The sequence below is a fragment of the Lissotriton helveticus genome, chromosome 3_1 (assembly GCF_964261635.1).
Source record: "Lissotriton helveticus chromosome 3_1, aLisHel1.1, whole genome shotgun sequence".
Taxonomy (NCBI): Eukaryota; Metazoa; Chordata; class Amphibia; order Caudata; family Salamandridae; genus Lissotriton; species Lissotriton helveticus.
This window is the reverse complement of record NC_136061.1, coordinates 2,118,384,591-2,118,399,662: the sequence shown is the minus strand read 5'-3', so window position 1 is coordinate 2,118,399,662 and position 15,072 is coordinate 2,118,384,591. Positions and strand designations below refer to the sequence as shown.

Below are 15,072 nucleotides of genomic sequence, written 5' to 3'. Positions count from 1 at the left end.
GTCTGGGCAACTCCGCTCCGCCGTAGAGTGTGCCGAGTTGTGCCTGCTCCGCGTTCTCCGCGGAACGTGGAGTAGGCACAACTCTACACACTCCGCGGGTGGAGCGGAGCAGTCTGCCCACGGGTATAAAAAAGGAACGTTTTCAATTGTTTTCTAAAACTCATCAAGTTTTCAACCATGCTCAAAACAGTAGGCAATGAATTCCAGAGGTTAGGTTCAAGATAAGTAAAAGAAAGGACTCATCTTCTAGCGCTCTTAACTCTGGGAGAACAAGATGGCCCAGATTGACCTAAGACCTCTGTTGGTCCAATGGGGGGGTGACCAACTGATGGAGGACATGTGGGCCTACTTTATGCTTTATCCGATGTGTAAGGCATAGTGCCTTGAATTAAATTCTGCAGTCTGAAGGCAGCCAGTGAAGGGTTTTAAGCGCCATACATGCGGACTGCGTTTTAGGAATACACAACAGTATTCAGGCTGCAGTGTTCTGAGTGATTTGACGTTTTTTTAATGACGATCATTGGAGTGCTCAGGTAGAGTGAGTTGCCTTAATCAAGGAGAGAAAGAATAAGTCCATGAATCACTATCCTTCGGACCGCCATAGGGAGCCATTTCAGAGTCTTCCTTAAAGCTACAAGGAGGCTGTAACAGCAGCCAGCGAGCCACCTTCTTTACTTGAGATGACATGGAAAGATGTTTATTTATTATTTTATTTATTTTCAGAGTTTTGTATAGTGCGAACAGGATCCTTACAGATATCAGAGCGCTTTACATACATATGAAAGGAGGACAAAAGACAGTAAAACTTAAAAAGGCAGTTTGTGCAAAGATGCGAACCATGCATGGTAGTAGAGTGTGATTTTGATTTTGTGGTCGAATCAGGCACTGAAATACAAGGTGGAGAAACATAGGCAAGCAGTATTTGCATAGTTTAAGTTTAAGTGAATTTAGCCATGAGGATCGATTTGACTTCTTTTTTGAAGGATGCAGTGGATGAGATGAGTCTTCTGGAGGGAGGGCATTCCAGATCCTGGGGGCCATCCCTGAGAAGGAGCGCTTGTACGTTTTTTTCTTGTTGAATCTTTGTGGTTTCAGAAGGAGAGTTTCTGCGCTTCTTGTGGCTCTTGAGCCTCCTGAGATTGTCAATTTCTGAGCAATGTAACTGGGCGAGCTATGATGTAAGGCCTTGTGAGTAATGCATGCGATTTTCAGGTGTATTCTGGCTTCGAGCGGTAGCCAGTCAAGAGATTTTAAGTCAGGAGATATGTTTGAGCGTTTTTTTGATAAAGTTATGAGCCTTGCTGCAGCATTGATAGAGGCTCTTAGTGGTGCGGTTGTCGATAGTGGGAGACCGCAGAGGGAGGCACTTCCATAGTCAATCCGAGGGATAACTAGCGCTTGGACTGCAGTTCTAAAGTCGTCGGCTGGGAGGAAGGGTTTCAGCTTTCTCAAGGTATTGATTTGGAAATTAGCTCCCTTGGTTGCATTGCTGATATGTCGCTGCATATTGAGATTGGAGTCATGGGTGATACCTAAGGATTTTGCTGAGTCTACAATGATAGGTTGGACGTTGAATGCAGTGAGGTGTTTCAGCCACTCCTGGACGATGGGGATTTTGGAGGGGGGTGCTATTAGGAGGAATTCTGTTTTCAGAGCATTAAGTTTGAGATGGTTCTCCGCCAACCATGTCTGTGTGTCCTTAAGTGTTGAGTTGAGAAGTTTGAGGTCTTCAGGGGATTGTAGTTTGAGGTAGAGTTGGGTATCATCCGCATACATGTGGAATTGCACATTAGAGGCATGAAGCAGTGCGGTGAGTGGCTCCATGACTAGGTTGAACAGGGTTGGTGAAAGGGAGGCTTCTCCAACAAGTAGCTCGTAAGATAATGGTAGCTCTCTAGGTAAGAGTAAGTAGCTCTCCTGCGGACAGCCCAGAACACTAACTTAGAAGCTTTTATGTGGTTGAATTATTATATGTATACCAACTTTTAATGTGTGTAGTTGAGACAAAAATTTGTTTTTTTCAGAACTCATGAGCTGATATTTGGAGAAAAAATGGCTACGTTTCCAAAATATATTTAAGGCTGATATTTTAGTGATAAATCATGTGACATTCGGGAAACATTTTGCACATTTTATTACCTTAATGTCAGAGACATTGCAGCTATGGCTGTTCGGTCCACCCATGCAAATGCATTATTTATTAAAAAAGAGTTTTATACGCTATGACTTGCAACCATGCCTGATGGACTAAGGTGATCCCTGGTAGTAATCTTGCATGTGGTGGACAATAATGTAATCTTGTCTAATGCGGTCACTATTACAATACTAATAATATTAGTAGCTCTCAAAGAGTTTCACTGAACGTAAGTGGCTCTTATTACAGAAAATGTTGGCGACCCCTGGTTCAGAGTAATTTCCAAGCTCTTGACTTCCAACTTGGGAGATGGACGATCTCCCAATGACGGAGGCCAGTCAATCTGGTCCCAGAGTGCTCTATTGCTACCAGCTATCATTTCCTTGGTTTGTCTCAGTTTAGTTTTAGGCAGCTGGCTACCATCCAACCAGACACATTCTCTAGACAATTGTTAAGTCTTAAAGCGGTAGATCCTATATCGGGCAATAGAGATACATTAATCTGTGTATCGTTCGCATAAGATACCATCGTAAAACCAGACAAGCAGATGATAAGGGGCGGACATACAAATTAAAGAGTGTAGGGCTCAAGGAGGAGCCCTGTGAACCCCACATTCAAACTGGTGATTTGCAGATACGAAGGGCTCCTCACTGGCCTTAAAGCGCTGATTCTCCAAAAAAGAGGCGAGACATTTTAAGGCCCGACTTGTAATGCCTACTTCATCTACATGGTAGAGTAGGGTGAGATAGAAGTCCTTATCAAATGCCACACTTGGGTCAAGCAGAATCAGTGCTGCTGATTCACCCTGGGCTAGGAACAGTTTAAGATCTTCTGTGGCCATTAGGAGCGCTGATTCTGTACTGCGGTCAGTAAAGAATCCTGCTTGAGTGGGGTGAAGGACATTATTGGCTTCCAGGTAATCTATAAGACGCCAGTTTATCGTCTCCTGGAAGTAACAATATGGGTCGTGGGTCAGTAGTTTTCTACCATCTAAGGATCCAAAGTGGGTTTCTTGAACAAGGGGGGTATGATGGCATGTTTTTAGTCCTCCGGAACACTCCAGTTGTTCAGTGACGAGTTATATTTCTCTGACAAAGCGGAAAGCATCACATCCCCATCTTTTCATAGAATATCTTTTGGAGCAAGGTTAAGCAGCTAGCCCGATTTAACTGAACTTGCCACAGCAAAGACAACTTCTTAGTCCAATTGAGGAAAAGTGGAGAGTTTAGCTTTAGTTTTATTAATTATGAACCTTACATTTGTCTTATTGTTGTGATCTATCGATCCCGATAGAGCATCATAAATGCTGTTCACATTCCCAAGAAAGTGATTGGCAAGTGTTTTAGTGTGCTTCTGATTGAGGAGGTACGGCTTTTGGTATATCAGGTTTTGAGAAAGAATTTACAAATGGAGTAAATTTCTTTTGAGGAGTTCAAGGATTGCTTAATCCTTTCTGCAAAATCACTTATCCAGGCTCTTCGATTAGCATACTGGTTCTTTGAATAGCATACTGGTATTTGTTCAAGCCCAATTTATAGACCTGTTTGCAGGCATCATAGCAATTGACACTCCATTTTCTTTAGCATTTTTTGCACTCTTATTTTTAATTGTCTTATTAACTCCTGTGAGAACCACTGATTTTTATCTCGTGCCTGAATTTTCTTACTTGTTTTTAATGGGATGTTAATCTAGGGCCATGCTAATCCAATTTTTAAATCCTAAATAGAATGTGGAAACATCTTTATCTTGCATAGTGCTTGTGACTGTATTACGTAGGCCCATTTCCCACCTAGCTGTTTCCAATTTTGACCATTGCCTAGTAGTCTTTGAATATGTAACTTTAGATGTATGCTTCCCTGTTAGTGGACTTGAAAAAGGAATGAGGTAATGATCCGTCCAAATGACTGGCAATATTCCTAAAAATTGGGTCCAAGATATGACCCTTGCTATGCATTGGGGAGGTAACCAGAAGAGATAGACGGATTATTGAAAGGTTCTGAAGACAATTAGCAGCCTGTGTACTTGCTGCATCCTCAACATGTTTATTTAAGTTGCCTAATAAGATGAAGTTCACTGTCTGGAGACTGTCGACTGCCAGTATGTCTGGCAATGTCTTCACAAACTCCCTGGATGACCCCGTGGGCAATAGACAAGCATCCCAAAAAAGGTATAAGTATGGGAGAGCCTAATGGAAAATAGCACTGTTTGAATGCTAGGAATTAAGACGGGAGTACATTTACAGTGTAGATTGTTTAAACAATGATAGTAACCCCCTCACCAGACCTGGCCAGCCCGATCACACCTGGCAATTATATAGCCCGGTGGTGGAGCCACCGATGTAGCTGGCCAACTGTCTTCATTGGGCCATGTTTCGGTTAAAAGGAGCGATTCCGGCTAGATTTCTTCTAACAAGGTAAACAACTCTATTTTGTGACTAAGAAAGCCAACATAAATATTGGTACACAAATATATCATTTTTATCTGTTGACTTGGAAAAGATGGGTTGCGTTTTTCTCACAAAGCTAAGTGAGATTCAGGTGGATGTACAAAAATAATGCGGAGCATAAGTAAAACATTGGATCTACAGGTAAGCAGCACAAATAACCACAATGCTCAAATGCGCTGCCGTAAGAAAGGTTTCAGAAGCTCAGTATAATAATACTGGCAGCTCTCCCAGCGTGGGGCAGACGCACTGGACCGGAATGACAGCCTCACAATAACAGCATAAAGCCGTGACCCAGGAACACACTGTTTTAGTTATCAGGGACTCGCAGCAGAAAGCACTGGGCTAGAAAATGCGCCAAAAACCTGTGTGAATCCGCACCACACACTTTCACTTGTCAGGCGTCCAAAGAATTCTCGACTATAGGAGGTAAAGTGAAGGGACGACACAGAGGGGGAGGTATGTACCCGAGGCCTTCCCTTCATGAAGTATAGCTTGGGCTGCGGACAGGTCCGCTCTTCCAGCTCAGGCCTCTTTTTTAAGTGTTTCTTTCAGGTGTGGTAGGTTCATTGATTCAACTTTAGTGAGCCAAAGAGTAAAAGTTCCAGAATGCACAGAGTCAGGAAAGACCAGGTCCTGAAAGGTGAGGGTCATGTTTACATAAAAAATATTGGGGGATTGTAAACACGGGAAAGAATACCGCCTGCTTTAGAAAACAGTGTCTGTCACTGCAGATAACCACACCTACGTAAGAAATAACACTAGTAGGATTCAAGCTGCCGCAGATTTGAGAAGAACTGCGTTACTTACCTGTAACAGCAGTTATCCAGTATTGGTGTCTTTTATAGATTCACATGCCTGAATCATTCCCCGTCGTCGAGACGGGAGCCTCCGGTACATAAAAAAGTAATGTCCTATAGACATACATAGAGAAAATAGGCCTAAGGGTCTCCCCTTAGTAGCCTTTCTTTGTCCTTATGCAAAAAGGACCAAACTCTCACAGTCAGCCAATCAGCTCCGACCTCCCTCTAGAACCTTCCTGGGAGGAGCCTCAGTCCCTCAGATTTTCGTACGCACTCAGCTAGTTAGGCGTAATATTGTTAGAGAGGGATGTGAGACTTCCCAGGGGAGGCGGGAGGGTTGCATGTGAATCTATGAAAGACACCAATACTGGATAACTGCTGTTACAGGTAAGTAACGCAGTTCTTATCCAGTATTAGGGGTGTCTTTCATAGATTCACATGCCTGAATCAGAGTAGCTAGCAATTAGACATGCACATTCGTGATGCAAAGGTGTCCTGCAGGCATGTTAGACAATGCACACATTGTCCTATAGCATGTAAAAAGACAGCATAAGCAGAGCATCACAATAGCAGAGAATGTGCATACCTGGATGGCGGGATGAGGGAAGGCTCACCTCACTGAAAGAGATGGCGTAGCACCGCCTGGCCCACTGCTGCATCCTTCTGAAGTTCGATATCCAGGCAGTAGTGTCTGGAGAAAGTGTGCGGTGACTTCCAGGTCGCCGCTCTGCATATGTCCAGGATCGGCACTCCAGCGAAAAGTGCTGCTGAGGTGGACATCGCCCTGGTGGAATGTGTAGTGACATGATCAGTCAAAGGCCGTCCGGCCTTGGTATGACAGAATGCAATCGCTGAGGAAATCCATCTCGAGATGCTTTGCTTCGTGAGAGGCAGGCCCATTCTTGGATTGCTGTATGCCACGAATAGTTGTGAAGATTTTCTGAAGGCTTTGGTTTTATCCAGATAGAACTTTAGACATCTCTTGAGATCTATAGATTGGAGTGCTCTTTTGGCTGCGGTGGAAGGGTTCGCAAAGTAAGACCTAAGGACTATTGGTTCATTGAGATGAAAGTCCGAAGGCACTTTCGGTATGAACTTAGGGTTCGGTCTTAACATCACTCTGTCCTGTCTGAATTGCATGTATGGATCCTGAATGGACAGAGCTTGAAGTTCGCTCACTCTCCTGGCCGATGTTAAAGCGAGCAAGAGCGCAGTTTTCCATGAGATGTATTTGATGGATGCCCGATGAATGGGTTCAAAGGGATGCCTCATAAGTTGGTTGAGAACTAGGTTCAGATGCCACGTCGGGGGGACTTTCCGAGGCCTCAGAAAGGATCTATAAAGCCCCTTCAGGAATTGTTTGACCAGTTTACTGGACCACAGGGAAGGTCCCGTGAAAGTTCTGGTGAACCTCGATATAGCTGCTAGGTGGACTTTTATGGATGCATGTGCCAGTCCTGATTGTGCCAAGTGCAGTAGGTATGGCAATAGCTGTTCAGGTGTGACGTACAGTGGTTGCAGGCCCTGGCCCGAACACCAAATGCAGAATCTTTTCCATTTGAGAGAGTAGGTTTTGTTGGTACTGTCTGCTCTCGCTTTTGCCAGTATATCTCTGCAGTCCTGCGGGATATTCAGGCCACCGAACTCTCTGTGCTCAGGAGCCAGGCCGATAACCTGAGCGATTGCAGGTTCGGGTGTTGCACCTGCCCCTTGGACATCGTCAGGAGGTTCGGGTGTTGTCGCAGACGAATGGGTGTCTTGATAGAGAGCCGAAGTAGATCCGAGAACCAGTGTTGTCTCGGCCAGGACGGGGCAATCAGGATTAGGGTACAGGGCTCCGCCTTCATCTTCCTGAGGAGCCTCGGGATCATGGGAAACGGAGGAAAAGCGTACGCAAACACGCTGAACCAACCGATGGAAAAGGCATTCCCCAGTGATCCCTGTTGGGGATGCCAGCTTGCGTAGCTTGGGCATTTGGCGTTCCCCTTGGTGGCAAACAGGTCGATTCCTGGGACTCCCCATTGAGAGAAGATGTGAGTCAGCGCGCTGTCGCTCAGTTCCCACTCGTGGGAGAGTGATCCTTGCCTGCTTAGGGCGTCGGCGATGGTATTGTCCTTGCCTGGCACATAGTCGGCTTTGAGTGCGATTCCATGCAGCACTAGCCAGTTCCAGATCTTCTGCGATTCGCGTGATAGAGAGAGCGAACGCGTTCCTCCCTGTTTGTTGAGATAGTGCATCGTCGTGGTGTTGTCCGTTTTGACGAGCACTGGGGAGTGCCGGATGCGTGGTAGAAAGGCCTGTAGTGCCAGATACACGGCTCTCAGCTCCAAAAGATTTATATGAAGCTGTTTTTCCTGAGTGTCCCATTTGCCGCTGATCCGAAGGTCCTGAAGGACAGCGCCCCATCCCTACAGGGAAGCGTCCGTGGTGATCACCAGAGGTGTTGCCGGAAGGAGAAATGACAGTCCTACGGTCAGATTTTTGCGACGCCTCCACCAGGTTAGACTCTTGGTCATTTTGGGTGTTATCCAGACAGTGTCCTCGAAAGAGCCAGTACTTTGAGCCCATTGGCTCGCGAGCGCCTCCTGCAACGGGCGCATTCTGAGTCTGCAGTGAGGGACGAGGAGTATACAGGAGGACATCATGGCCAGGAGGGATGTATAGGTCCGGACCTTCAGTTGTGTCCTGTTCGCCACGGCCGTGGCCAGAGACAATATCTTGTCTGTCCTTTCCTTCGAGGGGAAGGCTCTTGCGCACTCTGTGTCCAAGGTTGCTCCGAGGAAGGTAATTTTTGTCGTAGGGATGACACAGGATTTCTTGAGATTGAGAGTTAATCCCAGCCTCTGAAAAAGATTTGTGCAGGCGCTGGAGGATTCAGCTGCGTCTTTCGCCGAGGGTGCTTTCACCAGCCAGTCGTCTAGGTAGGGGAAGACCTGGTGACCCATTTGACGCAGGAAAGCTGCCACCGGTGCAAGGCACTTCGTGAAAATCCGCGGCGCGGATTTGAGGCCGAACGGTAGTACCTTGAATTGATAATGTTGCCCTGCAACCTCGAACCTCAGGAATTTTCTGTGACACTTGAGGATGGGGATGTGTTAGTAGGCATCCTGGAGATCCAAGGATGTCATGAAATCTCCTTTTTCTAGAATGCCTAGTATTTCTTGAATCGTCACCATCCTGAACGATTGGCTCCGTAGGAAGACGTTGAGCACTCGGAGGTCCAGAATGGGCCACCACTTGTCCTCTTTCTGGCGTACAAGAAAGAAGTGGGAGTAAAAGCCCTTCCCCTTCAGGGGTGCCGGAACGCGCTCGATAGCTCCTTTCTTCAGCATTACAGAAATTTCCTGGAGAAGCAGGCGTAAGTTTTTGTGCGCCCGTCTGCGTGGAGGAGTTCTGGGAGGGATGGTGGTGAATTCGAGGGAATGGCCAAAACGTATAATTTGGAGAACCCACCGGTCCATGGTTATGAGTTGCCAATTGTTGAGGAAATGGGTCAATTTTCCTCCAAGTTGTAAGGAGGGATAGGGTGTTTGGACTGGCTGGAGCAGCCCGTCACTGGCGGCCGCCAGTGCCCCTCTTCGCATTCTTGCCTCTGAAGTTCGATCGTCCGTAGGACGATTGACGGCCTTGAGGTTGCTTGTGTTGGTATTGACCTTTGTTAGTATAGGAGTACGAGGACCTATTCTGATAGGAACCTCGATACGAGGACTGTCCTCTGGATCTGTTGCCTCGAAAGGACTGGGTCCGGGACTGTAAGGTACCCAGAGCCCTGGCCGTATCCGTGTCCTTCTTTATGGTTCGCAATGCAATGCCTCATCGATCTTGTCCCCAAAAAGGTGCTGGCCATCGAAGGGAATGTCTAAGACCTTGGATTGCACCTCCTGGCGGAACGACGTCGCCTTAAGCCATCCTTGACGGCGTAGGACCGCAGCTCCAGCAAGTTGACGAAAGCCAGTCATGGCCGCATCGATAGCACAGTCTATTATTTCGGCTGCTGAAGTTTGACCCTCCACTAGTAGAGCCTTGACTTCACCTTGGACTGTGTCAGGCAGGTCTGACAAATATGGGGCTATGTCTTCCCAGAGTTGGCGATTATAACGCCCCAACAGGGCAATGGAGTTGGCCACCTTGACGGTCATGGCCGAAGTCGTCGTGAACCGTTTGCCGATTGTGTCCAGCTTCCTGCCTTCTTTGTCCGGAGGAGCGGATAGCGGGGAGGAAGGGTTGCGGGAGTGCTTCTGGGCCGCCTGTGTGACCACTGAATCAGGTTTAGGGTGCCCATTTAGGCAAGCCGCTGCAGTCAGTGGGGCTTTGTATTTCTTGTCCAGGCGCGGAACAACCGCAGACACAGAAGCAGGCGTCAGCATCAGTTTCTTGCCTTGTTCCCACAGAAATTCTATTATTGGAATAGATTTAGTCGTCTTTTGAGTCTGCTCCTTAAAATCGTGCAGGAAGCATTCAGTTTCTGTGGATTCGATAGCCATATGGAATCTCTTTGCCGCTCTTTCAACGATTTTATGGAAGCCGCCGATGTCTACCGGCGGCGAGTCCGCTTGGCGCGAAGCTGGTGAAGACGCCACATACTCATCCTCCTCATCATGGGTAGAGTGGGCCTCCTGGACCTCTCCTTCCTCCAATTCTTCCTCCTCCTCATCCTCGTCTGATGACACTACCTCCTGAGGTTGGATCTTCTCATGGTGGGCTTGAGGGGGAGGTCGAGACTGTTTTGGGGCTGCCGCTGGTTTATGAACGATCGGCGACTGATCTCTACTGTCAGCGTCCGGGAAGCGTTGTTTGTAATCCTGTACAAGGAATTTCAGGTCGTTCACCAGAGCAGCTGGCAGGCATATCATGGGGGTAACCTCCGTGCTGACTTTAGTGTGGACGGAGTGCTCCTGGTAAGAGATTTCCTCTACCTCCTCGTCAGTGCTTTGGCATTTGACATGTAGGTCCGAGATGGAAGTAGCGGGGCCCAGGTGGTCATCCTCTTCTGAATCTTCACTCTGGAAGATTTCGTTAGGCGGCTGCATCTCCACTTTGCTTGGAGACGTGGTTTCCGGCGTAATATGCGGTTTGGTAGTCTTGCCCAACGCAGGACTGGAGGTGGAAGCCGCCGACGGCGTCGTCGACGGTGGTAGCGTGAGGGATGACACCTCCACGAGCTTGGATTTCTTCCATGTTTCTGACAGCGTCTTCGTCGACGACGAGTCCTCCGTCGACGGCAGCTTTAACTTCGTCGACGACGACGAGTCCTCCGTCGACGGCGTCTTTAACTTCGTCGACGACGACGAGTCCTTCGTCGACGGTAGGGTCCTCGTCGACGGAATCTCCGTAGACGGCAATTTGGTCGTCGACGACCGCGACGTCGTCGGTGCACTCGTCGACGGCGAGCCCGTCGTCGACGTCGTTCTCGTCGACGTTTTCGTCGTCGACGTCTTCGCCGTCGATGCCTTCGTCGTCGGGGCTGTCGATGGTGGGTTCGTCGTCGACATCGACGACAATAGGTTCGTTAAAGAGGATGCCGTCGTCGACGGCGTAGTTTTCGTCGACGGCGTAGTCTTCGACGTCGACAGGGTCTTTGTCGTCGACGATTTCAGCAGTCAAACAGAGGAAATAGGTCTACCTGTCGATGACGATGATGGAGATGTCATCGTCGACGGTGAAAGAGACAACGCTGACGTCGTTGACACAGTGGTAGTTACTGAGGTAGTCCTCTGGGCAGGTCTGCTAGATGACTGAGCAGGCTTCTTAAAAGTCTGATTATCCTTAACAGACACAGAAGATGTCGTAGATCTTGCCTCTGAAGACTTCTTGGCTGTCTTCCTAGGAGGAGTGTCTGAGGGGCCAGGGGAAGTTACCCTTGGCCTCTTTTGAGAGACTTCTGAGACCTTAGAGACACTACCCTCGGAAGATTCCAGAGTGTCTCTGTCCTTGAGCCTGTCGAGCCAGATGAGAAGGCGACCTTCCCTGTCTCTCACGGTCTTTTTAGGGAAAGACCTACATATTTTGCAGTCTGCAGGGACGTGGTCAGGATAAAGGCAATATAAGCATAAGGTATGCTTATCATCCACATGGAGCCTTTTCTTCCCACATGAAGAGCAGGCCCTGAAAAGGGCTTTCTTCTGGGATTCGGACATCGAAGAAAGCAGTGGAAAGAAAACACTTACTGCCTCAAAGTGTTACTGAAGTAATCCTTGAAGATTGTAGAGTGAAGATTCACTTTCAAAGGAAAGTAGATGATTTGTAAGGAATCCTGAGAAGAGCTCAGGCTGGAGACTCCCTAGCACAACGTGCGGTAGAAAATCTGAGGGACTGAGGCTCCTCCCAGGAAGGTTCTAGAGGGAGGTCGGAGCTGATTGGCTGACTGTGAGAGTTTGGTCCTTTTTGCATAAAGACAAAGAAAGGCTACTAAGGGGAGACCCTTAGGCCTATTTTCTCTATGTATGTCTATAGGACATTACTTTTTTATGTACCGGAGGCTCCCGTCTCGACGACGGGGAATGATTCAGGCATGTGAATCTATGAAAGACACCCCTAATACTGGATAACCATTAAACAAAACCGTCCATTGTTGCAACATTTGGTAAGGGCAAAATATAGCTTAGGCAGAATGTCACAACTGGCATGGATTAGTGGTTAACCTGCCCGCCAAACCAACAGCTCTCTCAGCTCATTTAGAACTGGGAACGGCCATGTATCTGACGTCAGAACCTCAGGTGACTCTGCCATTAGAAGTCTGGATCCGGCGTCTTTGGGTCACAGGGTCGCTGGGGTCGGAGCATCAAGTCCGACCCAAACACACACAAAACAAGCAGTTGCAATGCAACAGGTCTCGCATTACTGATAGTTTGAGGTATTGGCGTTGCAAATAATAATGCAACAGCAATACCTCAAACTCATACTTTCAGTAAAGCAAAGCCTAGTGTATTGCAAATGCTTGCGTAGTGAGCCAGGAACCAGCATTGTATGTCTCAGTGCAGTACCGCAGCTGCTCCTAGAGGTCCCTAGTGCGCAAGGCACCAGCATTGTATGTTTCAGTGCAGTACCGCATGCTGCGCCTAGAGGTCCCTTGCGAGCAAGGCACCAGCACTGCATGTCCAGGTGCAGTACCGCAAGCTGCTCCTAGAAGTCCCTAGTGAGCAAGGCACAAGCACTGCAGAACTCTTTTGGTCACATATTGTACTGCACTCTGCAGAAGATATGGTAAATCCACCTTACCCATAATGCAGTGCATGCAAGACAGTACTACAAGTACATTCAAATAACTAAGTCCATATATACAATTAGTAGCTTTGAAATGTGACAAAATAATTACTACATTAATTTCAGATTAGGTTGTACTCTGTGTGGAGCTGATGAAGGGAATTGTATAGACGGTCTCATATAAATGTGAGATGTTCTAGTGAGCAAAGTAACCAATGCCAGCCTAGCTTAGGACCAAGTGTGTGTCTTGCCTGAAGCCTTTTAAGAAAATAGTGCCTTGAGGCTGTAATTAAAACCTAGGCAGTAATAACACACAAAACAGGAGGTGTCCTCATAGGAGGTCGCAAAAAGAGACAAGGTGGTACTAAGGAGGCACTATTAAGCCTTTTGACCAATGAAAAGCCACCATTTACAAAGGACAGGAGCCAATTAAAAAGATGGGTGGAAAGTGGGAGGAGCTTTATGCCCATATCCTGAATACAGCATGTCTCGAAGAGACAGTGCAAGCGCTGCCTAGGCGAGACCTAAAATGTTCCAGGTGCACACAGAGAAAACCTTTCTTTGCAGAAAGAAACTCCCCTCTCTTTGAAAGTTTATTTCTGCAGAAAAGAGACCAAAATAAACAGCATGTCTGCTTTGCATTTTTGCCAAAAGTGCTTCAGCTGCGTCTGAAGACATTCAATAAAAGGGAGCCTGCCAAGCTAGAAGAGATCTCCAAATTTAGTGAACAGGCTGCCATTGGACTGGAGTAGGTGGGGCCTTCAGAGCAAGCGTGGGATGGTGTGCCCACCGTGTGCACACGCAGAAATGGAGCTCATAGTCCACATAATAAAGTACAGTAAAGTATAGTGAGCAATATCAGACAGAATGGGAGAAATGGAAAAACATCGCTATCCACCGCAGTCCCCAGTCCCATTTGTGTAAAATGGCGATTAGGAACATAAATCAGATCTTCAAAGACTAGTAAAGCACTTGAACCTTTGGATTATTGCTATATGCACGAGAATCACAAGTGCTGAAAAGTGCAGCAAGCCCCAAACAGATACCACATTTGTTCACACTTATCGAAGACAATTTCTGATGAGACACATTGCGGAGGTAACAGCTGTCTCTAAAACCTTACTAAACCAAGAATGACGTAGTAATGGCTACTTGAATTAAGCAATGTGCACGACGTACCCTGACCAGTATCGGCGAGGTGTGCATATTTTCAAACAGACCACAGTGCGAAAACTCCACTTAGATCTTTACTTAGAAAGCCTAAAGACGCAATTTATTTACACATCTCCTCTGCAAAGAAGGTTGTGCTGTTCAGAGAAATGCAACTCAACAGTTTTACATCTTACTTTCCTATTAAAGCAAAACCACAGACTGAGCTTTGGGACCACACCCGTGAAGATCCTTGAACAGCATGGATCTATTTTCATCTGAAGTGGCTGTGCGCATGAGGACTCAAACTTTCTGAATTAAAACCTCAATCTGAACTGTACTGCAAGGTAAGGGGTACGAACGACAGCATTCGAGGAACCATAGATCACCATATGTCCTTTATCTTAAATAATGCACTCATTCAAAATAAACACATTTTAAAAACACAACAAATACATTCAGAAAATCTACAAATACATACACAAATAACATAAATGGTTCCTTACCTGTAAAATCTACCTTTCCGTAAAGATCCTGTATCTGTGGGGCCAATCCCAACTTGAACAGGTACAAGCTAAAGAAAAAATAACATTTAGGTCAATTACAGGGACAGAAGCCAGGCACATTATATCAGTTCGACTATTAATACAATTACAAACAAGATCAGTGCAGAAGCTATTGCTCAGCCAGAATGGTGTTTCCCCATTATTCCTACTGCTAACCAATCCATTATCTTAGACCAATTACTAAGCCCCTCCCCCTTGAGACCATCCACAAAAACCACCCAACAGGATCGATTCTGGAAACTTACCTGCCAAATGTATGCCAAGGGTAGCCATTTCCTAGCATACAGTGCTCCAAATACTATTTAGTCACTCACATGGAACTGGATCAGTGTCCAAATAGTAGAAGAAAACTGTTGTTAAACAACTGTTGAACAAACTTTCTTTAGATCTTACTGATTCCAATGACTTTCAATCCATACCACTTTTTCAATATGTATTGAAACTTCTAAAAACAAATGTTGGTATAATGTTTCATGAACAACACAGCCTGTTTGACTCTGTCTGGCTGGCTTTTGTCCCAGTTAGAGTTCAGAACTGGTTGCGATCTCCATCATAGATGATCACCGAAGACAAAAGGATGCCGGAGATGTGTGGTACTTCTTCTCCAAGGCCTTTCAGCGGCCTTCAACACCACTGACCACACCATTCTTATCTCAGGACTTTCAGACTATGGGATTCGGGGAACACACTTGAACAGACTGAATGTGTTTCCATCTGAGCAACAACGTCAAGCCTTGGACTAGTCATAATGGTATCCAAAATCATAAGTGCCTG

General features: G+C 46.6%; 1 protein-coding gene across 1 annotated transcript in view; it reads right to left on the bottom strand.

Moving 5' to 3' along the window:
• IQGAP1 (IQ motif containing GTPase activating protein 1) overlaps window positions 1-15,072 on the bottom strand; it is a 488,190-nt gene that overhangs the window by 305,827 nt on the left and 167,291 nt on the right. The window contains exon 6 of the mRNA XM_078683320.1: window positions 14,239-14,306. Within this exon, the coding sequence (XP_078539446.1) occupies window positions 14,239-14,306 (68 nt within the window). The remainder of the gene's footprint in view (window positions 1-14,238; window positions 14,307-15,072) is intronic.